The sequence below is a fragment of the Rhagoletis pomonella genome, unplaced genomic scaffold (assembly GCF_013731165.1).
Source record: "Rhagoletis pomonella isolate Grant_MI unplaced genomic scaffold, Rhpom_1.0 Rhpom_scaffold_00006, whole genome shotgun sequence".
Classification (NCBI taxonomy): domain Eukaryota; kingdom Metazoa; phylum Arthropoda; class Insecta; order Diptera; family Tephritidae; genus Rhagoletis; species Rhagoletis pomonella.
In genome coordinates this window covers 75,115,037-75,139,237 of record NW_023458560.1, presented here as the reverse complement: position 1 = coordinate 75,139,237, position 24,201 = coordinate 75,115,037, and the positions used below count along the sequence as shown (strand labels likewise).

The 24,201-nt window shown below is 36.6% G+C and overlaps 3 protein-coding genes across 4 annotated transcripts; 2 read left to right on the top strand and 1 right to left on the bottom strand.

The window, feature by feature from the left end:
- The first annotated feature begins 17 nt into the window (after positions 1 to 17).
- Positions 18 to 15,010, top strand: LOC118741291. 2 transcript variants are annotated; one of them, XM_036473219.1, is made up of 6 exons: positions 18 to 447; positions 552 to 639; positions 11,344 to 11,632; positions 13,061 to 13,292; positions 13,360 to 14,734; positions 14,809 to 15,010. In XM_036473219.1, the coding sequence occupies exons 2-6, from the start codon at positions 591 to 593 to the stop codon at positions 14,937 to 14,939; spliced, it is 2,076 nt and encodes a 691-aa protein (XP_036329112.1). In that variant the 5' UTR covers positions 18 to 447; positions 552 to 590; the 3' UTR covers positions 14,940 to 15,010. The 2 variants fall into 2 exon arrangements, with proteins under 2 accessions (XP_036329112.1, XP_036329111.1); XM_036473218.1 differs by having other exon boundaries at positions 552 to 643.
- A 3,583-nt stretch (positions 15,011 to 18,593) lies between these two features.
- Positions 18,594 to 19,697, top strand: LOC118741752. Its single transcript, XM_036473726.1, has one exon. The coding sequence runs from the start codon at positions 18,667 to 18,669 to the stop codon at positions 19,663 to 19,665; it is 999 nt and encodes a 332-aa protein (XP_036329619.1). The 5' UTR covers positions 18,594 to 18,666; the 3' UTR covers positions 19,666 to 19,697.
- A 14-nt stretch (positions 19,698 to 19,711) lies between these two features.
- Positions 19,712 to 20,334, bottom strand: LOC118741754. Its single transcript, XM_036473727.1, has 2 exons — positions 20,005 to 20,334; positions 19,712 to 19,941 (listed from the first exon to the last, which is right to left on the bottom strand). The coding sequence occupies exons 1-2, from the start codon at positions 20,242 to 20,244 to the stop codon at positions 19,840 to 19,842; spliced, it is 342 nt and encodes a 113-aa protein (XP_036329620.1). The 5' UTR covers positions 20,245 to 20,334; the 3' UTR covers positions 19,712 to 19,839.
- Positions 20,335 to 24,201: the final 3,867 nt, after the last annotated feature.

Here is a 24,201-nt window from a genome sequence, read left to right as displayed (position 1 = left end):
TTCTTCTTCTTCTTCACACGAAGAGCGCCTTTTTCGCTTTTGGTGATAAGCAAATTTCTTGGTGATAACAGCAGCTGTTCGGTACTGTAAGTAAATATTTAGGTTACCCCCGACGATTTACGGCTGCTGGTAGCGCTTCAGTTCTAGATCGATATTCGTGCGAAGCGGATTAATTAATCAAAGCGAGCGGTATTTTATTAAAAGAAGTTGTGGAAATAAAAAAAAGTGGGCAAAATTAAGAATTAAATAAATAAATACGAATGCGTGGAATTTTCGAACGGCAAAGAGTAAAAGAATTAAAAAACGAAATTTATCAAATATTTTGTTAATATTTGTGAGAGAAAGAAAAAAATTTCTAAAGAAATATATTTAACAATAATCAAAAATTAAAAAGTGTTTTTGAAAGTCTGTGATATCTATCAAATTGGTGATGTGAAAGATGGAAAAGTAAAGTATTGCAAATTTTGCAATTAAAAAGAAAAATTTAATTTTAATTTAATTTAATTTTCGAAAAATATTTTAATCTATTTGGTGTTTTGTTTGTTTTTTAGTCTACTGCATCAAATCAAATCGTTTTTCAAAGCATTACTATGTTTCTTAATTGCCTGCTGCCTGTTGCCGATGATATTTTTGTCATTTGTATGTAAGTATGGTGATCATGTGTGCGATTACCGACCCGGCATGATCATCATTTACACTATTACATTACTAATATGTACATTAATTTATAATTAATAGACAAAATATCAATACATATAAATTCATACATATGTACATACATACATTCATATATAGGAAGCACGTGGAAGTAAATAAATTTACATATATATACATATACAGTATTTGAAACACCCTGTTTATATTTGTATGGGTATTAGGAGGAAACTTTGCACCTTACCAACCCAAGATTAAATTATGCCATGAAGAAAAGCAATGCATACTCACATGAATGCATATGCACACTAGACCGGACCACTTTAGAAGCGCACAAAACAAAGTTCGCCGAGCGGCCCTGGCCTTAAAGTATCATATATATTTCAAGGCAACTACGAAAAAAAAAATTCGGCAGAGCCTAGGAATCGGGCCGTCTTTATTCATTTTACCTAATAGTTCAACTGGAATAAACAAAAAAGTAGCAAAATGTTATTTATTTTTGGAGAGCTTTAAATACTGACATTAGAGTGGTAGGTTAGGGTGATAAAAAGGGAAATCAGGTGGTTAAGTATTAGTAGGGGGTACTTGAGGTCAACTTTGGTACAAAACCAATTCTCCTCGAGAGAAACATCGATTAATCACACTTTAAGATCCGACTGTAAATGCCAAAGATATGAGGAAACATTTAAAAACTCGACCTTCATGTTCGGCAAAAAAAAAGGTTTGAAGTTTCCTTGCAAAAATGCTTTAGACTCAGCGTGTGTACGGTGAAATTTTTTTTCTGGTATAGTCTAATGCACATAAAATATTTCTAATTATACCCACAATACATACATGAATAAGTACACATATGTATACACGCATTTAATGTACAAACTAGAGATGCCGTTTAAAATCGATTAAATCGAAGATCGATTTTTTGTTCCGATTCGTTCCGTGAATCTATCTAAAAAAATCGAGAATCCTCCTTATTGAGTAATTTCATTAGCAGCGAATGTCGATATACTTTAAAGACTAGTTACTGTAAATTTATGTTGTCAAGTTGTCTTACCTTCAATCTGCAGCCATCGAACTAATGAGTTTTTAATAGATGAGTATTTCATATATACTATATGTACACTTAATCCCCACCACATAGGGGACCGTTTTGATCGGCAGTATTGACAGTTTTGTTTTGGTTTATTGATTCTTCATTGATTTTTTATAATCTGATTTTCAAACTATATACACATAAAAAAAATCAACAAAGGCTGCAACTATACAAGTGACCGGCAGTGTATAAGTAAATGATACTTTCTTGAAAATTTTCGGGTATGCAGTTTTGTAGCGCTTTAAATTTTTAAACTTTTAATTATATTAGTATAATAAAGTGCTAGTTTCAATTGGCTACAAAATATTTTTACACATTTGCTTTACATAAAAATGGGCCACAAAATTGCATCGTAAATTTTTTATAAAAACGATAGTTAAGGAGTGAAATATAGAGTTAGCGAAAACAAAAAAACAAATTTTAAAAATCTCTGCATTGCAAAACCTTACCTTTACCTTTATTGGGCTAGAGTATGGAATAATACACCTTTTACAACAGCGGTTAATTAAAATTAAATTTAAAAATATTTCGATAAATTTTTTTTAGAATTTTCCTAGGTAGGGCTAAAAGTTTAGAAATTTCTGTTGAATGCTCATACATTATCTTAAAGCTCATACATTATCTTAAAGACAGTATATAATTTGGTGACAGGTAATAAGATCAACGGAAATAAGGTCAATTGACTTTATTTCCCTCCCTGGTGCGAAATAAAGTCAATTGACATTATTACCTTTTTAAAAACGAAATAAAATCAATTGACATTATTTCTCTTTCAAACATTAAATTTGCTTAGCTTCGCGGCGGCCCGCGTCAGCGCGCCACACAGCGCGCGTCGCGCTCGCGCCCCGCGTACCCCGCGCACCCGGCGCGCACACCACGTCACGCTACGCCGCGGCCCCCTTCCCCGTCTCCCGACGTGCTGTAACGCAGGTAGATTTATTTTTTGTATACGTTGAAATAAAATTTGTATATATTTTAAACATCGAGGGCTTATATTCAATAATACCCCTTATCTGCACACTTTTCACAAAGATGAGATTCTGATATAAAAATCCACCTAAGCTTTAACTGTCATCAGTGATATTAATGCTTTCTTATATAACGACAGGTAATAAGTCCCAGATGGTTTCTAAAATCACAAATTAGTTTTTGTGCAAATTGCAGATAGAGGGTATTAATGAATTCAAGCCCTCGATATTTCACATTTTTATATTTGTAAGTTATTGGAAGCAGGGATGCCAACTTGGCTCAAACCGTGCCATTTGTTCCTATTTTACTTCAAATGGCTCTTAATTTTTCAATTTGGCACATTTTGGCACTTTTTTATCCTCAATTTGGCACCTCATAACCAAGGACATGTACTGTTTCTTCAATTTAATAGTGTTCGCTTTATTTTTGTAGAAACGAAAAATGTTTTGAAAGTTATGGATCATTTCTCCAATCTTTCTTCAAATATTTCTCGTATACCAGCTGTGCGTTTTTCGCATCGTGTTTTTACATATTCTTAATTTAAATTCTTTTTTTAATAGAATCAATTGGTGGTAGTTCATGATTGTGTGTGGATTACTATCACAATAATGAGGATTTGGCAAAAGCCTTTTTCATCTATTAAAAACACTTACGGGGCAATGTTTATTGTAAGAACAACATTTTTTTCAATGAATCGACATACTTTAAGCATTGTTGACGCTATTTCCATTTTTCCAATAGCGTCAATGAGTTTATTTCCAAATTTTTGTTGACTTTATTTCGCTTTTGAAAAGGTAATAATGTCAATTGACTTTATTTCGCACCAGGGTGGGAAATAAAGTCAATTGACCTTATTTCCATTGACCTTATTACCTGTCACGTATAATTTTTGTTAAGTTTTTGCGGATTGCTAGCTACCTGATAACTTTTTGATACTACTTACAATATTCGCTCTGATCCAGTACTCCATGAACTTACTGGTTTTTACTCGAACTTGCAGGAAGTTACAGCAAAAATTATCCCCTACTCCAAAGTATTGTAAATGAAAGCGATTTTGGGAGAGTTTTGTTCCTTTTGTTAAAATCATGAAAAATGGCAAGCTATCACTGGTTGACGTTTTTATAGGGAAAATGATTTTTTTTGGTCCCGTGCTTTTTGTTGGTACTAATTTTTTACTTTCACTTCAGAGAGTAATTTTGCTGTTTGACATTTTTACAGGATTTGACACGAAAAGTATTGGATCAGAGCTAATGTTTGTGATTTCAGTGTTGGTCAAATTGCAGTGTTTTGTTTCTTTAAGAAAATTAAGTATTTAAAAGGCGTTATTTGACAAAATATATGATCCGATCTTGTGAGATCGATTTATTTTTTGACGACTTCTTCCTGCCTTGATTATTTTTATTTCGATTCGAATCAATTCAATAATCGATATTTTTTATTTCGATCTGGCATCTCTAGTACAAACGCATTAGAAATGTCAACCAATTCTTTGCTTGAAGCAGCAGCGTCCGCTTACTCGAGCGAATGCATATTTTCGTGGTTTTATTATAAGCTGATAACGGCGCAACCAATAAAATATGTATGTATATGTAAATGCATATATAAAAACATATATGCATGCCTTATACGTATTTATATTCCGGCCGGCATGAGACCAGACTTTAAAAGCTGCATTGGAAGAAGGAATTTTATTTTCATTTTATTTTCAAGAAATTATAAAATAAAATTTAAAACTCAAGGTCAGTTTCAGGGAAGTACAGTAAATGCGCGTTAAAATTATTGGTTTAATAAATCAGGCAGAACAAGGGGTATTGGGGCCCAAAACATTTTCAAATCTTGCGTTGTTTGTGAATGGTTTATATACCTATAACTTCATCAGTAATAAGAAATGTATAAAAATTTCCTAAAAAACGACCTCAAGCTCCAACACCGATAACTAATAGCAAAAAAATTCCTGCATATGTATGTGAATTCCTAAATCTCTTTCTTTCTCTTTCTAAGTCGGACCGTGAAAAAATTTAAGGGTTTTCGCTTTAGTCTAGTCAAGCTCCTACAAAGAGTATTCGTCTCAAGTGGAAGTTGACGAAAAAATAGCCCGCTACGTATGAGAACGTAGTTGGCTTGATAATCAGTGGGCAACTTTTAGTCAGCATTACTTAAAAATTTATACCCTTACTTCTGACAGGGTAAGCAAATCTGAAGTTCTCTCCTTCATATTGCCTTCAATGTTTACCCACTCATAAAAATCTCGAAGATCCAATGAGACCACAAAATATTGCAACGGACGGTTTACTGCCTATTAATTCTATCTATTGAGAACACGGCCATTATAAACCTAATATCTATTGTGTGTCCAAAAAGCCTCATTTTGCATAATCTGCAGTTCTCATGAAAGTAAATTCCTAGTTTAAATAGTCAAGTGATAGCTCTGCCTAGAATCTACCATAAGTTTATCTAAGCTTTTAACACTTGTTTGAGCAAGAGGCGCTGTAGGACGATGAAAGGTTCCTTATTAATGATATATGAGAATCTGAATAGCCACTTGGCTTTCCGTTAAGATCCCACTGGAAGACCGCATATATTTCTATAGCATGTACTTCTGTCTGGAGGCTACTGTGGTGTAGTGATAAGCAGTTAGCGCTTTCACTCTGCAAGGCCTGGGTTCAAGCCCTGGCCAAAGCAAACATCGAAAGAAAAAAATTAGAAAAAATGTTTTTTCTTAACAGCGGTCACCCCTCGCCTCCCCTTTGTGTGACAACAATAAGGCGCACACCACACAAATCGGGGGAGAAGCTCGGCCAAACACTAACATAAATTCGGTGATACTGCAACGGTCTATATGCAATGTCTATTAGTATCCTTGACACTTAGATGGTCTCTTGCTTGCACTGAAATGCATTTGCAAATCGTTACACCCTAATAAACGAATAACAAAACTGTCTACCTTTGGCTGATGAAGATGAACGATTGCCAGAAGCGATCAGCTACAGACAACAGATCAATTAAGCACCAGAGGTAATAAGCGACATAGAACGTTTTCCAGTATCATCGACGAGATGTGTAAGTGCCAATCCCTTATTAAGATTATGTAGTTCTGTCTGGAGATTAGACAAATGTTTTCCCATATATATGTACCTTATTCTGTTAATAAGGGATTTTTGATGAAGTGGATCTTTCCGACCTTCGGGACGAACAACTGCCTTCGCGCTTATGCTGTTGGCATATATATATTTAGCTACACATGCGGTCTGATGATGAGCTCTATGTCTTGAGTATGCCATCAGCTGCCTGTGAAGGTGTTCATCGCCCACCTCAGTATGGGTTCTGAGCATATTTCCTTAGCCACTATTTAATTTCCTCTACTAATTTTCTAGTTTGTCCAATCCGTTCTATTTCGGAATAAGGTTACATCCTGGAAAGTAAGTACCAAAAGAAAGTTTCATCTTATCTTCTTCACGTCCAGTAAAGACTCCATCCAATTTGGTAGATTACCTTATAAGGTATTCATACCTCTATGCTTTGAAAGAAGTTCAGAAAGCGCATCCGCTTGGATTCCTTAATCTCTTTACTTTATACGTACATACGTATGTAAGGTTAAGGTATTTCTGATTTATACGATACAAACATCATGTTTATACAAAATTTATAGTGGGAATTGAGTAATTATAAAAGTTTGTTCTAGATTACAACAAAACCATTACTTTCGTTAAGCAATTCTGCAAAATTGTGGATACATTTAGGGCCGTATTCACAGTGTTCAGTTAACAAAGAGATTAAACTAGCATGCCCTTATAGTTAAACTCTTTTTGAATTTAAAATTTTTTGGGGCAACGAAATTTAGTTTTCGAAATTTTATAATTTCAGGCGATATAAACTTTCATAGTTAACTACACGGCTGTGTACGGATATGAATGCATAGTTCATCTTTTGTTGTTGGTTAAGTTAACAATAGTTTAATTACGTACTGTGAATTCGGCCATTCTGGTGTAAAAGTAATTTTGAACTATCACCCGGAAATAAACAATGCAAAGATATACTTTGTGGAAAAGACTGATTTTGTACATATATACGTGCATATGTATATAGATGATTTACTCACTAACGTTATCATTGAAAAATCATTTGATACATTCATACTGAGCCCGGTGAATGCGGCTAGGAAGCCAATCAACAAAAAATTGACGTTTTGATTACATATCACGCCAAAGGAAGCAATATATCAAGTGATTTAAATACAAATACGTTGATATATACATATGTATGTGTATGTACATTATGGTGGTCCACTGGTCCTGCTGTCACTCCCCCAGGATTATAGAAAATAGGAAAAAGAAACCCGCATCTTTTATTTTGAAGTTTTTCATATATCTCACATGGATAAAATACATGTTTTCGTAGAGTTGTTATTAGACCGTTAAAAATAGACATTTTTTTAATTGAATTATAACATTTCCCTTCAGAAATCTTGAAAAATAAAACTGTGAATCTTATTTAACTTCAAAACTTTACTAACTATTTTTTCATAACCAATAATTTTTTACGAACAACTCAAAATATTTTGAAATGGGTTGCCACCTTTCAAAAAAATATTAAAAATATTTATTAAAAAATGTAAGCTTATTTAATACAACAAATCGGATATGAAACAAAAGGCGTATGCACACACCAACTTTGAACTAACATGTTTTTAAGTGGGGAGTAACCCCATTTATAATTAACTTTTCTTTTATTTTAGATAAGGAACAACCCAATCCAAGAGTAGCTGTGAACTAAAGTATTTTCAGAAACCTGTCATTAGGCACATCAATATTGAATCAGTTTATTTAACTTATATAGTTACCCCATCTTAGCTTATAAATGGGTGGCAACCCTGCTTTAAAACATGTTAGTCGAAAGCTAGGTTTAACGCCCATTTGGTAATATTAAATAAGCTTACATTTTTTAATACCCATTGTTGTATTGTTTTTTTTTTTTTGAAAAGTGGCAACCCTATTCTGAAATATTTTTTTAGCTACTTCAAACGGTTTCAGTTTTATTACAGATATATAAAAATCATTGAGTCTTTTCAATATTTGAAATTTTTTTTTTGCAACAAACCTGCGGAAAACATCGGCCAGAATGAAGAAAATAAACAAAGTCGGTGAGCTGTTCGTGTATGATGTGGTTACAAACACACAATTTAACAAAATTTTGTGTATAAAAGACAATATTTTCGGTTATGAAAAATAGTAGTAAAATTTTAAAGTAAACCTCGTAAACTTACTAAATTTTGTGCAGAAAACCGGTTTATTTACGAGGTTTACGTAGTTACGAGGCATTTACGCGTTTAAATGAATACCCATATAATTTTATTTTCTTAAGGTTTCTAAAGGAAAATTTTATTATTCGGTCAAAAAATACTCTTCAAAGAAATTTATTTTTCCCATATAAAATTTATCCATGGGAAACTTTAAAGCCCCGGCGGCACAACCGATTTGAAAACAAAAAAACAAAAACGGGTCTCCTTATTTTTGAATTTTGGACCAGCCTAATGTTCATTCAAGATGAACTATGTACCCTTTTTGAATGTTCCGCCACCAGCGTCATTTAATAGAAACAAAAAACTCCAACAACTCGAACTTTGCCTGCTCTTATTACTCATGAATCGTATTTTCTTTGTGATGATAAGCAGTAGGCGGCACTCAACAAAGAATATAAGCGGGCACAACCGTACGCATGCAGTTACAGAATGTACATATGTATCTTTGTGCATATTGCGGGAATATTTACTTGATTTTTTTTTTACTTACATACTCGTATGAGTATTATGGCTAGACGTGTATGTACGTAAACATAATCGCCTAAGCGATAATGGCGATATTCGGAAACCAAAACAGTGTCAAACTGTATGTCTAAAAGTTTTGCAAATTTAAAAAAAAAAAAAATTTTTTAATTCTTACAAAGGTTGAAACTTCGAGTTATATGGTTTTTGTTGTAGTGTGAAATATATCGAAAATAAGCCTCAACCGAAAAAGCGTCTTGGTTCGTCTCAGATGCTTATCGTAGTGCGCAGCGACATTAAGGTTTCTCTCAGAGAGATATACATACATACAACTGCACGCATTGTTTTGATCGGCAACTGAGATTTATATTTGATTTCAATAAATAAATCATCACTGATACTAAACCAGGATACTTATTGGTTATGGTTCATCGTTCTAGTTTTGAACTAAAGTTGAAGTTAACAACTCAAAAGAATTCAGAACTTTTTTCAGTTGCTGTTCCAGAGAGAGAAACGCAACAACAACCACCCGGAAAGCGGTTGATATTTATTTGGGTAGTGGGTAATCTTTATCTGGTTTCCGAGTACGCGTGCAAGGAGCTAGATATCTTTATCCGGGTAGTCGGATAGAGAGTAATATTTATGCGAATACCTGTGTAGTGGTTTATATTTGTCCGGGTATCCGGATAGAGGCTACTATTTATCCGGGCTCCTGGGTAGCGATTATCTTTATCCGGGTACCGGGTTATTTTTTATTTATAGTTAAGTAGTACATGTTTTTAGGCTTCATTTTCTGCATAAACTTCCGCAGTCTAATAATAATAGGTTAAGGTTAAAGTAGAACGTAAGTTGTGCTTACGTAAATGTATATATGAACAAATCTTAGTAGTTGTTACTTTTTCGACTAAAACGTGCTTTTCCATACATACTAAAAAAAAGTAAAAATAACCAACCACTCGTGTTCATATAACAGTAGTTGCGTATGTTACGTATACGCCCCGCAGTAACATAAAAAGAGTCATCAAACGCGTTTACTCGCACGCCTTAACTAAAAAGTCATCTTATTTAAAAGTGATTAAATATTGGTGTGGTAGATTTTTACACAGTATATTACTTTCTTCATGTGTATAATAATTTTAGAAAAATGGAGTTTTATTTTCTCAAACCATAGTCATCTTTTATTCAATGTTTTTTTTTCATTAGTTTTATTTCGCTAGATTCGTTCATTTTGGCAAGAAGAACATTTTTATCGTTTAGTTGTAACATTTTGGAGTATCTAAAATTAATAAAATTAAAAAAAAAAAAAATCGTCAAATTTCAAAAATTACCAAATAGCTGCGACAGATATTCTGCATACTGCCAACCTCCATTGCTTTTAGTATAAACATTATATTCTGATTTTTTCGAGTGACAATGAAAAAATTAGGAATTTCGCTACATTTTCGCCTAAACAACCGTTTTAAGGCTGAAATTGTTGAAATATTTGATTTTTTTTATTGGACTTTTTTCTGAAACTCCATTGATTGAAATATATGCAAGAAGAATGCTTTAGCGTTTTTTTTTCTGGCGGAAAAAAGAAGTGACACTAAAAAACAACTCGAGAGATTTGATGATATGCACGCGAAGGAGATTTATTTTTAACCGACTTCCAAAAAAGGAGGAGGTTATCAGTTCGTCGGAATATTTTTTTTTTGTTTCTGTTTTATGTATGTAACCGCATAACTTTGAACCACGTCAACCGATTTCGAGAATTTTTTCATCGGAAAGGTAGTTTCTCAGCGGTGGGCCCATACTAATCTGGTTTAGATCCGATCATTGGATCATGAAATATATATACTATATTTTTTTATATGAGAATTGAAGTCGGTTTTGTTTTTAGCTTAAAAATTACTTGTTATTTCTCATTAATATTCATCATGTGCTGAAGAGAATTTTGATTTCGCAGCGGTAAACCATTAAAACATTGTTAAAAGGATTGCGGTTAGTCTCCAACTGCTGCTTTATTTCTACTTGGATAATTGTTATCATGCGAGCATTTGAATTGGTTAATAGTTATCTTCGAGGTCTGATTTTTATGAAAACTAAAGTTAAACAAAACAAAACATTTTCAAAAAAAAAAAATGGAAAGCAAAATTGCAGTGAGATTTTTATCGACACTCACTGTACGGTATCCAAAACAAAGCCAATCGGCAAAATAAGCAATAAAGCAGCCTTCCAACAAATATTCCGTTTGATCTTTGGAAGCATAGGCCCTTCCGTGCTCGATTCCTTGTCCCTTTTTTGCATGGAGTTGCCAGGTCTGCTGATTCAGCTTCGATTAGAGAGCGAAAATTTACATGAAATAATAATGAAAGAAATTTAACATTGCTCCAGAAATGCACTAATACACCTACTGCATTTAGTTCATTTTCCAGTCGTTTACCTTGAGGCAGGTCTAGTGGTAGATCTCCTAACACAGCTGCCGAGGGGAGAGGGTCTTATTGAATAACGCAATCTACTTAAATGCGTTTATTTATGTAAAAGCAATCTTCAAATTGCTGACTGGGGACAAAGCAATTTTGTTATTCTATATATATATAAACATATATATCTGCACTTACATACATACATATGCATAAGTATATGAATATACAAGTGCTCACAATTAGCTCAAATATGCAGACTCAAATCCGGCACGCTGTCTGAAATTTAGACGCCAAAACGCTTACACACACTTACATATGTATGTTTTTTTTTGCTTTTGATTAATAGATACGAGTGGACATTAATTACTTTCATCATTCATTAATAATATATATATAATATAAATAATATATTTATGTATGTGCATAATTTTAAATTCAGACCCTTTTCGTCATCAACATTTCAGGTGTCCATTACAGTGACGAGCTGGTTAATTATGTGCTTAGCATTAAATACCCCACACTCACCATTTCCAAATCGAAGAAAATTCGTACTCTTATCGATACGCCACGCAATGCGGGAATATTTCACTTTCTGCTTCAAGTTAAAGGTCAGTGTGACTTTGAACAAATAAAACGCTACTACGCAGACAATCTGACGGATGCACGTGATAAAGCTGGCTACTTGCGTTTTCCGAAATTACGCCAAAAATTGGTGACGTGTTGGGGCCACTACGCATGGGTGAATGATAATAGGTGAGTAGAATATTTTAATTTTATCCAAAAAAAAAAAAGCTTTAAGTTCTTTACTTTTTCCTAGAAAGTTAACACAGTAAATAAGCTTTATGAAACGCAAAAGCTGTGAATGCGAATTCGGCAGGGTTTCGGTTTTTCTGTTATTAGAAAAGCAGGCTTACAAATACACATAAAAGTGTATTTCCTTTGTTATTTCATTTGCCTCAGGCAATTCTCAACAGATGTATGAAAGACGTTTTTCATATAGAAGTCGCATAAAATATAATGAAATGCGTGGAAATACATAGATGCTTGGAAGCGTTCAGTAAAAGCAGAATTTTGCCATTACTCCCTTGAGGAAACTCTGAAATTGCCGTTGATGAGCAGCGATGGAAAGATGTAGTCATCTTTTTCGCGGATTCTTGGATCGTTGACTCATACTTCCACACGAAGGCATATTTTCCCATTAAAAATGCCCTCTATGAGTGCCATGAGGAAGTTATTCCATATTAAAAGTAAAGTGTTTGTTAAACCATTTACTATCCCGGATAAACCAGTGACACTCCAATAATTTCGTTCCGGTATTTCCTCAAAACTATTGAAAAAGCGTGTTTTCAAATGTTTGGGATGCCTTTTCTTGAGAGCAATCGGTCGAGTATTGGTGCTATAGCACAGTGCGACTCTTCGTGATTCTCGCTCATAAGAATTTTGATATCTCAGAGTCATCACGATTGACACGTAGGTCATTAGTTGCAGCTTTGGTATATCCTTCAACTCTCCTTAGTAGATCAAAAATCGGTGGTAGTAGGGAGTCGCTTATCTCGTCGGCTTTATCTTTCCCTTCCAGGAACCCAGCAGAGATAGGTTTGGACGTGACTCAGGGAAGCCAGCGATACACGACATTTTCGACTTTACTACTTTGGAACCTAACGTTTTTAAAGCTATATGGCTGTCAATAAATACAATGACGTTTCCTAACGGAGACCTACTATTTCGTATGAGAAAAGCCGCCTTCTCTATGGCAAAGATATCCACCTGAAGGACACTGCAGTTAGCCAACGGTGTAAATGGAAATATCGTCATTTACCGATAGTAGGCCGGACAGTTCCAATCTTCCCTTGTTGGAAAATACGTAGACGCCATATTCTACATACATATGCGCCATATTAAAAGACCCCTCGGGGGTCCGCCACTGACTGGCATGTAGTTTAACCCCCAAAACCCCCCGCTGGATCCGCCACTGATCTGCACGCTTAAACGCATTCCTGTGACAAACAAGAAGTCTACATTTATCCCGCTATTTGAATTCCAGAGTAGTTTTAGGCGAACCAAATCAGAACCAATTGTTATGTACTTTCTCCCTCCTCTTGTCTTGCCTTATATCTACAACTTTGTTGAGAATTAGGGACATAAGCACTGAGAATTTACTTTTTTGCTGTATTTCTTCAGCTCCTTTAACATCAATAATCAGGTTTTGCTCAGCGCACGCAGCTATCGCGGACGTCCGGTGAATGACAGCAATATACAAGACTTCGTTAGCGAATTGGCAACCAAATACATACCATCGGACTTGCCACAATGGCAGGTGATTGTCATACCCACTGCAATAGCCACTGCGAGTGCGCCACCAGAGACCGCAACCGAAAACACAACACCTTTGGCACCGATGTCACAAACTATGGTATACCTACCTATGCGCTTAACGATCATTTGCGAGCAAGTGACTTATTTTTCTTATCTCGCCCTAGGATGATCACTACTACGTGCTGGTCAAGGTACATCATCTAATCATTGCCGAAGAGGAAGATCTGCACATCAGCGAAATACTGATGCTGCAAGAGAATGGACGCAAAGCTGTGATCGACATCGATCAAATGGGCAATGGAGGGAGAGCACAACCACTTTCCTGTTTTGTGCGCGAACCCGTTCACATACCCCGCCTCATCAATCACATAGGCGCCCAAATAGTGAATACCTGGAATGCTTTCATCTACGAGTACGAGTCACTGGAAACGCCAGACGGTTATAGGCCAGTACCCATCACCAATGTTACCCAACTGCTTTCAGTGCTGCTGATCGTCGTGGTGAATGTGTGCCTGGACTACAGGCGCACTATGCAGTTGCACCAGAAGCTGCGTCGCCGCTACAATGTGCAGAAGGATAATTGCGGGCGGTTGAATGTACTCACCACGTTGCTACTCAAAGAAATCGATCGACGTAATCTCTCATGGCCTGTCGCATGGATGGCCATTTGCACATCGTGGCATCCAGCGAATATAGCCAAGACATGGACCATGTTCCTGTGGCGCGTCAACATTAACAACACGGTGCTGCTGCCCTATCGCATCTACTGTGAACTGATGGCCATGAGCGATATTGTCTTCAAAGGGCAAACGTATCTTACGCATACACACATCGGACGTTTATCGATCTACCTGCCGATGATATTGTATGCACAAATAGAATTCTTTAAAATATGCTATGAAATCTTCAAAGCGCCAGTTAATATCTACGAGGAGCTCTTCGTGAGTCCCTCCAAAGAAGCTAATATTTTGCAAATGAAATCCTACTCTGGCCGCAAGATCGTCTCATTCTCCAAGTCCATTAACGCGGCCGAGCTACGGCAGCGGCACAATTTCGGCGCAGAGGTGCGCGAGTCCGACTTTGTGCTGTCGTGTTTGGCTGGCGCCTTGCGCGACTACTTCGCCATGCATAGAAATATGGCGCCAGTGCCTGAGGTGCTCAATACCACATGTCGCACCATTTCTAAGGGTTACTTCACCGAAAAGACGGGCAATAAGGCGGAACACATCGGCGGCGTCGTTTTTCTGCAACTGCCGCTCGAGGCGCCTGGATGGGAGCATGCGCGCAAAATGCATTCGATCATCGACAATATACGACGCAAGCAGATTATGATCTATCTGGCGTCGATGGGTCAGACGCGATTTGATCTGCTGACCGCCTTGGTGCCGCGTGTGCTAACAAAGGTCTGTTTGAATTTCTTTTCTCACAACTTTCCCGTTACCCTAACGGAAATACATGGCTCATCGCCGGACTTTCAAACGCTCTGGGGTCATGTCGTGGAGGATGTGCTACTCTTCAGACCACCGCAATCGAAAACATGTAGGGCTATTGAGTATTTTATTTAAAGAAGTAACGAAGTTTGGGTAAAAATCTGTTTCCTCTTCTTTTTTTAGGTTTATCGCTGAATATTCACCGTTTCGGGGACCGATATCGTTTAGCTATAATGGCCGACACGCAGTTGGGACCGGATCATGCTCTGATATCACGCGCATTCGAGAACTACATAGAAACTGTAGCGCTTTAAAAGAATTCTTACTTATTTATTAATTTCTGTGATTAAGTCGTTTTGTAATAAATCTGGGTTGACAATATTCCGAGTAGGAAGTAAAGTTGTTTTCGGGTATTTTTCGGGTTGTAGACGGCCGGTATTGGTATACCATCGACGTGTAGATTGAACTGCGGTTTCATCTAATTCGTTCAAGTAGTGAAAAGCTTTGTTTGTATTGGAGAAGGTAAGTCGCCTTTCAAAGGCAGTTTATCAATGCGATAGCCAGAGCAGTAAACGACGAAGTTCATTTAAAAATGTAGGAGAAGTGTTTTCTCGAACGTCAATACGTCCTGTGTTGCCTTCCGCAGCTACAGACGTTTGAAATAATGAGAGTGGCCAGTGACAGGACACTATAATGGTGGGTTGAGTGGACGAGCAAAGAGGTGGTTGGTGTCGTGGGCAGAATCTCCACATGCTCACACCTACTCTCTCACGGTTTTCACCCTCCAAGGAGCGCTGCAATATCAGTGTGATGTACCACTGGACAGCAGGTTAGACGATAGCGCTCAGTTTGGTTCCCACGACAACCGGAGCTACGTAACCGGAGCGACCTAGATTTATATCTGGCCGCCCCAGCATAACTCCCCAAAAACTCGGCGGAATTGTGTAAGCGTTCACAACAACATTTCGCGCAGTGTGGTGTGAGATGAACGCTAGACTTCCGCTGGTGATCGTCATAGAGCACATTTTAGTCCACGAAGTTCAGAAACTTCGTTCCTAGGATCGGAGCAAACAATATACCAAGTTGATCCATAAATACTGTTAGTTCCTCGATCTTACTGTGGAGTTCATGGCACTGAAACTGTAAGATTTTAAATGGAGCCAAGACCTCCTTGGGAGCTTGCCTTCAGCGGCTTATTAAGCGAGATAGAGGCAGACGGTGAGCACCCGAAATGTTGTTGCCACAACGACCCCGCCCAGATCGGTTACTCCCTCAATCGGTATGTTCAAGCTCAACTAATGGGAGACCCAAAAGCGTGCAGCTTCTATAAGGTCTGTACATACGGACAGTGGCGTTAGTTGACTAGGGTTTAGTGGGCATTCGAATAGATATCTCGAGTCGTGGGATGTCTCTCCGCATTCCTGGCACTCGTCTGGCACATCTACATTTACTCCGCTCAGGTGCGAGTCCATGTCTGGTGGTTGCGTGCCCAAAACGGCATTCACAGGTCGAGCGTCTACATAACTCGAGACTGACTCCCAGTGAATGTCGGACTAGAGGTTGCTTTATGAACCTCCGGGCCTCGTCCGCCAGTTCGTACAGATGCCTTCTGATGTGCCGTACAACAACGTGCCGATACAACAACAACTTAACCGAAAAAAGAGTTCGGATGGAATCGTCTCTTTCATACGTAGTAAAAGTATAATATGCACATACATACGACTCTGGACCGGGAATGAACTCAGTGTCAGCCGAACAAGAGCAACAGCTCTTATTGGGATAAAATCGGCTGTCGGGGAAATGAGTATTCGAATGCCTAGGTAGGTGGTAAAAAACAAAAACTAACCGTCCTCTGTTACTTTTAACTGTCCTAACTTCGAAGCTATGTTCATTGTGTACAAATTCTTCCACAATGGCTATGTTCAACCGAAAAAAAAAATATGTTTATTTAGAATAGGTACATCCAATATCAAACAATTGTTACGAATTGTTACTAGTACTTGCAAATTTTTACTGGAAATGCATTCTATAACCCACAATATTTGCAAGAGAGAGCGAATTCGAGAGCGTAACAACCCGAGAGAGCTGCAAATTCTTGCAAGTAAAAATTTTACTAGCAGGAATTTGCACGAGTCAAATAGTAAGGTCAAGAATGATAGAATACAAGATTGCGCCGATCAGAGAGGATTTTTGAGAATAACTTTTGTGTGACGTCACACTGGTGCAATTGCGAGAGAGAAATGCCAAAACGTGAGCAAGAATGGAAGAAGAAGAAAAAATGTTGCAAGGAAAACGTAAACAAGTTGCACCAGTGTGACGTCATGCAAACAACGATTCTGTCAAATTCGTTAAGAGAGGAATAGCGGTCCGAGATCGGCGCAACCTTTGTATTCTCTCAATCGTGTAGTAAGGTTATGTTTCAAATTCAAATGTAAACAAACTGTTCAAGAGGATAATTTGATGGAAACATAAGGTGTGTACTCGTATTGAGAGGACAAAATTCTCCAGCAGCAAGAGTTCTGAGAATTTAGCAGCATTCGCTCTCAAAGAGACGAAATATCAACAAAAGTACGAGAACGCAAAATTTGCAAAAACTTGCAACCTTCGAAACAGCTGATCACTTGCACAGTTGCCACTGGTGATTAATTTGGCAATTTATTTTCTGCTTGGTGCATTTTCTTCCGATTAGGCATTTTATACATTTCAATAGTTTTGGATAAGAAAAACCTTTTTAAAATACGATTTAATTATATCGGAATGAATAAGTTATTTTTCTCATAATTATTTGTGATATCACATGGTGACGCATTAAAAACAATAGTATCTCCTCCAAACACCCAATCCAATTGATCCAATAAAATGTAATAGAGTAGGTTTAAAATTATAAAATTTTCATTTCAACAATCAACCCACCAAAACCGAAAACTTCAGCAAAACAACATTTCAGCATGCTGCAATTAAATCTATTTTGGTATATTTTAAGGTAAATTATGGTACAAACGAAAAATGTCATACGGCAACCATAGTCAGCACATACTAAAGTAAAAAAAACTGGAGATTAATAGCAAATTAACGAAAAATATACTCAATGAATGTTGTGCTTATTAAATTTACGCACTTTTTAGTTGTATACTAGCATTACAAATAAAAATTGCAATAATAACTCAAAAAGGCCATATTTTCTTTTGTTTATTTACAAACATGTGTTTGTGATCAGCTGATTTTCTTACTTGCAAGTTTTAGCTGGGAAAAATTTTTCCAGCAGAAATTTGCAGCTCTCTTTCATATTTTGCTCTCTCAATTTCCCCTACTTTGCAAGTTTTTTGGGTACGAGAACGCAAAACCAGTAAGTTTTCTAAAACTTTAGATAGTTGGGCGTACGAGTACACACCTATAATTTCCCTTCCCTAACTCGCAAGACGTTGCAAGAATTTACAGGAATTTACCAGAAAGCGTTCCCGTACTCGGTTCTCTGGCTTCTTTTGCCTTTTGACAGTTTTAAAGGTTTTAACCACGAAAAGTTGGGGAACGCAACTATAATTAGTGAAATGAAAATATGGATGAAAATTTTAAATCTATTGTATATTTTTTTTATTTTTATGACGATGGGAACTATTCCCAATAAAAAAAAATGTGCGCCAAAAATTAACCGTCAGAAAGTGTCAAAATGGCTTAAGTTGCAAGTTTTTACTAGTTTTGCGTTCAATAACTTTTTCTGACAATTTTCTCTTACTCTCAATTTTACTCTCTTTTTTTCTTTTACGCTCTCGCTGCAAGTTGGAAAAGTTATAGAATGGACCTAATGAATTTCTCTACATTTCTCCTACAGAAGGCCTATATTCGGATTATCTCATTCATACTTTGTTCGCCTGATTTGACTGCATTACCGAAAATTGATATTTTACATCAGACTCACAAGTCAAAATGGGACAGATATTTTTGAATGTTAAAAACAATTTCAAATACAAATAAGCTCTTTATACCCTTTTTTCGTCCGTTTCCAATATATTTTGTAAGGGACTTTTAAATTAATTTCAAGCAATGGACCCTACAGGCGAGGAAGACTATCGTTCACATTTGAGGACACATTTTAGGCATATAATTAAGAATCCGAAATTACAACTAAGCACCAATAGTACCGTTCCAAGTACCGTGGACCGTTCCAAATTGACAGAGTTTTGCAAACTGCAGCAGTGTACGGCGCAGCAATACAAGGATCATGTGCAGCGTACGCAAAAGTTAAATGAATACAACTACCTACAGCAGCGCAGACAAGTATCGCATTTAAGCGGTGGCGATGCAGACCGCGCACTCCATGATGCACATGTCCCTGATCTTAGTAGTCAAGCCGATAGTTACCGTGGCAGGTGCTACAATGAAAGAAACGGTTTTAATCGCCAATCTCACTTCAAGTCAAAGGCAATGGCTGCACTGCCAGTGCCCGGCGGCGCCAATCAACATAAATACCATAGTGATGACGCCAATGTGTTTTTATGTGAAACTGACTCTAATATTGGCGCCGGTGGACCTGGTTCTGAGGAAAGCAATAAATCTCTGAAGTCTTCGAAAACAGTGGTGAGTAAGAAGAGTTCGCAAGATTTACGCAAAATGGTCAAGTCACAGGTCAAGCTGCAAGAAGTGATTGATGAAACCTTGAAGCAAATGTGTTCCACTGATCCTGAGCCATTGCCTGAGAGTGTAGATTGCCGTTTAAGAGATCAAGGTGAACAAATGGGTTTACAGAAGACATCCGGCTCATGCAAACGCTGCACTGATAAGATATATTCGCGTTCAAGTCAAAAAGATGTTATGACTGAGATTCCCAAGGGCGACTTTTTGGAATGTCGCTCGGGCGACACACTCACGATTTCGGTGGATGATGTTGTCAACTCCAAAGTGATCAATCCCATGATACGTAAGCTACAGCGTATGTATCTGAATAATTTGCGTGAAGAAATGTCTCTGATGGAAGATTTGGAACGCCTGCCACATAAGGTTAACGAGGTATATAAAGCAACTATATTCAAGCAGAAAGAATGAGATGTGCAGGAGTTATCGAACAGGAACAGGAACCGAAGTATACGTGTAATATTCTTAAACATTTATTTTTTTGTAAACGTGCCGCATTTTTCCGATTAAATAATGTTTGCATCGAAATTCATCTTTCAGCCTTAAACTATCTTACTTTATAAGAAAACTTAGCATTTGAACAAGTCAACCGCTTCTATAGATATCCTTGCAGTTATTTAGGAATTCCACCATCATATTGTAGGCGTCTTCATCGAGGCCGGGCTCATCTTCAGCAAATAAAATGGCCTACAGATTGTAAAATAAGTTTAGTATTTGAAGAGCAAAGTATTTAAAGCGTTGTAACTTTACCTCTTTTCCATCGATGGCATCACCGCCAATTGGTTTTCCGATGACTTCTATCCAGCTGCCGACACGTCCACCAGTTGGATCTTGCAGTTTTACGCGTATCTTTTGTTTGTCCGTGGACATTGCAATGAGGTTTGTACCAGCTTCTTCTTCGATGCGCAAAATTATGCTCACGTATTGGCCATTGAATTTGCGCAGCATGCCGCCATTTACAAATGTTCGTGGTTCAAAAGCCGGTGCCATAATTGTTTAAAAATACTTTTAATGCAAGAAAATAAAACAATTGCAAAATGCCGCCAAACGCCACTGAAAATTGAACGTCAAAATCAGCTGTACGTAGTGTTTGAAAACGTAGTGCAGGTTTTTTTTTTTTCAAGTTGAACGCAACTCACACGTGCAATAAGACATTGATATGGCCTACGGAATGAGCGAAATAAACCTTACCGCAGAACTCCACAGGCAAACACCGATGGCCTACCAACTGTCATTTTGACGAGCAATATAATTGCAAGTTTTTGTGTGTGGGAACTTTGATGTCTTGAAATAAGCATTTGCCGCATGACGCCATCAGACAACATACTCTCAATTTCGGTGTTTAAAAACATTTAAATCTTAAAAAAAACTTGCTGAATAATTTCCGAAAACGTAATCATAAATAATCCAATAGGGAACAGATTTTTATTTTGATTTAATATCGAAATTTCATCGATGTTATCACCAGCACGCTTTCTTTCAAACGAAAATATGGCTGTCAAACTATCAAATTGCCTACAATAGATGTCAAGCGATAAGCGCTGACATATATTGCAGCCCATTAGAAATAGGCGGTCTCCATTGGAAATATATTTTGTGACATGGTTATCACGACATCAGTGTTTTCCTGTGGAGAAGGGCCTTACAAGCGGCTTTAACACATGAACGAAAGACACAAGATCACGTAAGAACAAGAGAGTGAAAAAGTCGATTTTTTTAGCGGGTTCTACGCCATCTTGTTTCACTGGAAAAGTAAACAAAGCAACGAAAACCAAATTAGCCAAAATTATTGTCAGCCACTTTAAACGCACAATTTAGGTAAAATGATGCAACAAAATGCTTTAAAATGTGTTGTCATGTTGAATTAACTCTTCTTTACTTGAATAAAAGTGTAAAATAGTGGTGCTTGTGATGTAAACAAACGCTCAGCTGACGAACCCTCTTTCGCAAACTTTTTTCTCAAAACCAGTTATAAATACAACGTCGCGTTCTTACGTGATCTTGTATTTTTGGTTCATGACTTAAACATACTTCCTTTCTCATTTCGCCAAACAGCATGCAAACTAGCCTCGTTCAAGCAAAGAATTTTATTTTTCTTCGGGTTCATAATCTTTCTTATATTGAATTTCATCCGAAAATTTTTTGTCCGCCCATAGCAAAGAAGGTAAATTTACATTCTTTGATTTATAACATAATCGCAATGAAAACATATGCAAGCAAATGCCATCTTCTCTAGAGACCAAGTGTTATTTTCTATTCAAATTTATTCCCTAATCATGGCAACTCTCCGTTCAATCAGTCAAAAGTTCTGCCAAACAAACTGCAACCCTGCACTTTCGGGCCCTTTCGTTTGTGCGGAAACCCGGTGAAGATACAAAATCAATCCGAGACAAGTCAAATTCGCTACTTCTGCCAAAAATTTCAATTTGAAAAGTTCTAATTAAAAAAAAATTTCTTTGAAATTTTCGCATTTATTTCCTATTAAATTCTTTGTACAGCATGGCAAACATTTTTTAAAATAAAGTCGAGTTATTAATCGAAAGTGTGCAAGTGAGCATCACAAAGGAGTAATTTAAAGTAAAAAAATAAATGAAAAACCGTCAAATCGCTTTTTAACTTTTTTTCACCGCCCTCCCACCGGCAGCAGAGGAAGCGCATCTTTTCCAGACTCGCGGACGTTTTCTGGACCTATCGGCAAAGAATAAACTAAATTGAAACATTTAATTTTGTTCAAACACACGAAAAATTGAACATAGAAATAATTGATTTTTCGCAATTGTTTGTGAGAGGAGTGCTGGAATTCACAACGCTTTGAAGTAGTTGATACAAAAAAATAAAGCGTCCAATAACGAGCCGTAAAAATGAGTAAGTTATTTTCCTCAGCAAGGATATGATTTAATTTTGTAAGTTCTTCCATGAAGTTGATTTATATTAGCATGCTTTTCGTACATATTTTCTTAGCTTCAAGGACGAAAATGCGTGTGATTGTGGTGGTTAGGAACGATTTGTTTTGACTGCAGTCCTAGATTTTTTCCTATTCAGTAATTTTTACCTACATACGCTTTTGTATGTACATATCTACACGCAAATGTGTGTGCTGCGATGTCGTCATCGTGGATAAAGCCGCAGGCGCACAACAACAAAAGCACTTATTGAGGAGTGCGTAAATAAACTCCAGGCAGGGCGCACCCAGGAATATATTTTGGGAGGGGTTTATACTTCTGAAAATTCGCTTCAGATAAAATGATCATTAAAGTACATTTATGCAAGTTTTATGTACAGTATGTAATAAATAAATAAACTTTTTGAAGTTTCATAAATTGCATTTATTTACATAAAATTAGCAAAAAACTCAAACATTTGTAACCGACTTCGAAAAAAGGGGTGGGTTATCAATTCGTCGGAATAGTATGCTAACGCATAACTTTGGACCACGTGAACCGATTTCAATAATTCTTTTTTTTTTTATCGGAAAGATGGTACCTCAAGGGTCTTCCCGTAATTTGAAATTACTTGTTTAATATAAAGTTCTATAAACACAAGATGCGCTCAACTTGCAAAAGTAATAAAAAAATTAAAAAAAGAGTTTTAATGTTCATTTTCCTCGATATCTGGTTTCTGGTTTTCGAATGAGATGGTGATTTTTTACGATTGCCTAATTTTTTTAATATTTCGAATACCGAGAAAATTAAATGAACTTGAATTTTTGTTATGTAGGCAATTTTGGTGGAACGAATTCGAAGTGGGCAAATTAAATCTTCGAATCCTTGTTAAGGACATATCAGTTGTAAACTCTTTTAGGCTCAGTAAGTGAGTATGCATTGCATATTTTTAGGTTTCATTCGTAGTTAAACTTTTAAGAGCTCTCAAAAAAAAAAAAAACGAAAAATTCATATAAAATGGCGCACAAGAAATGGAATAGGAATTTTCTTCTATCAAAATTTCTTAAATCCATTTGCATTTCTCAAGAAAAAAATGCTCGTATATTTATTTCTTCAAGAAAATTTACAGCAAAAGCAAAGTGCTTTATAATAAAAAATATTTCTTGTGATTTTTCTTGTGAGCAGGCTTTAGGATACAGTTTGTATTTCAGGTTATTAGCTTTAGGGGGGGTTTGAACCCCAAAACCCACCCCTTGTGTGCGCTAATGACTCCAGGTATTTTTCTAGGTTGGTTAGGTGTGCTAGTTTTTTAAATTTATTTATAGTTAATTAGGTACCTCCTCGTGCATATTTAAAAGTAATTTGATTGAAATAGCCAAGTGGTCAGTTTATGTCCAATAAAAGATCAAAAAAAGCTTCTAAAACGTGTTAACGTACTAAAAAATATAAGGTAAATTCGAGTAATAATTAAACAATCTATTAAACGGCCGCTGTGGTGTAGTGGTAAGCAGTGCGCGCTTCCACTCCACAATGCCTGGGTTCAAACCCTGGTCAAAGCAACATCGCAAAAATATAGAAAAAAGGTTTTTTCTTAACAGCGGTCGTCCCTCGGCAGGCAATGGCAAACCTCCGAGTGTATTTCTGCCATGAAAAACAGCTTCTCATAAAAATACAATCGCCGTTCGGAGTCGGCGTAAAACTGTAGGTCCCTCCGCTTTGTGTGACAACATCAAGGCGCACGCCACAAATCGGAGGAGAAGCTCGGCCAAACACTAACATATGTGTAAGCGCCAATCTATTATTATTATTATTAAACGAAAGGTGTTTTGTTAATTTGAACATAAAAAAATATCTAACATGTTCAGATGATTGTTATCCAATTAAAATGTCTGATGTGCTACTATATCTATATTTCAGGCGAAGAGGAGAACGATAAAATTACTTTGGATCTCTCGAGAAAGCAATTGAAAAAAGTGCCAAAACAAGAAGATGCACAAAATGTGCGTGTGCTCAAATTGGACGAAAATGAGCTACAAAAGATAGACAACATTGACTCATACCTAAA

Bases quoted from the DNA above. Each gene is read 5' to 3' on its own strand.
- LOC118741291 (XM_036473218.1), top strand. The intron at 11,633-13,060 runs GTGAGTAGAATA...GTATTTCTTCAG, and splicing joins GCATGGGTGAATGATAATAG to CTCCTTTAACATCAATAATC. The intron at 14,735-14,808 runs GTAGGGCTATTG...TTCTTTTTTTAG, and splicing joins ACCACCGCAATCGAAAACAT to GTTTATCGCTGAATATTCAC.
- LOC118741752 (XM_036473726.1), top strand. From the start codon at position 18,667: ATGGACCCTACAGGCGAGGAAGACTATCGTTCACATTTGAGGACACAT.
- LOC118741754 (XM_036473727.1), bottom strand. From the start codon at position 20,244: ATGGCACCGGCTTTTGAACCACGAACATTTGTAAATGGCGGCATGCTG. The intron at 19,942-20,004 runs GTAAAGTTACAA...TACAATCTGTAG, and splicing joins ATGCCATCGATGGAAAAGAG to GCCATTTTATTTGCTGAAGA.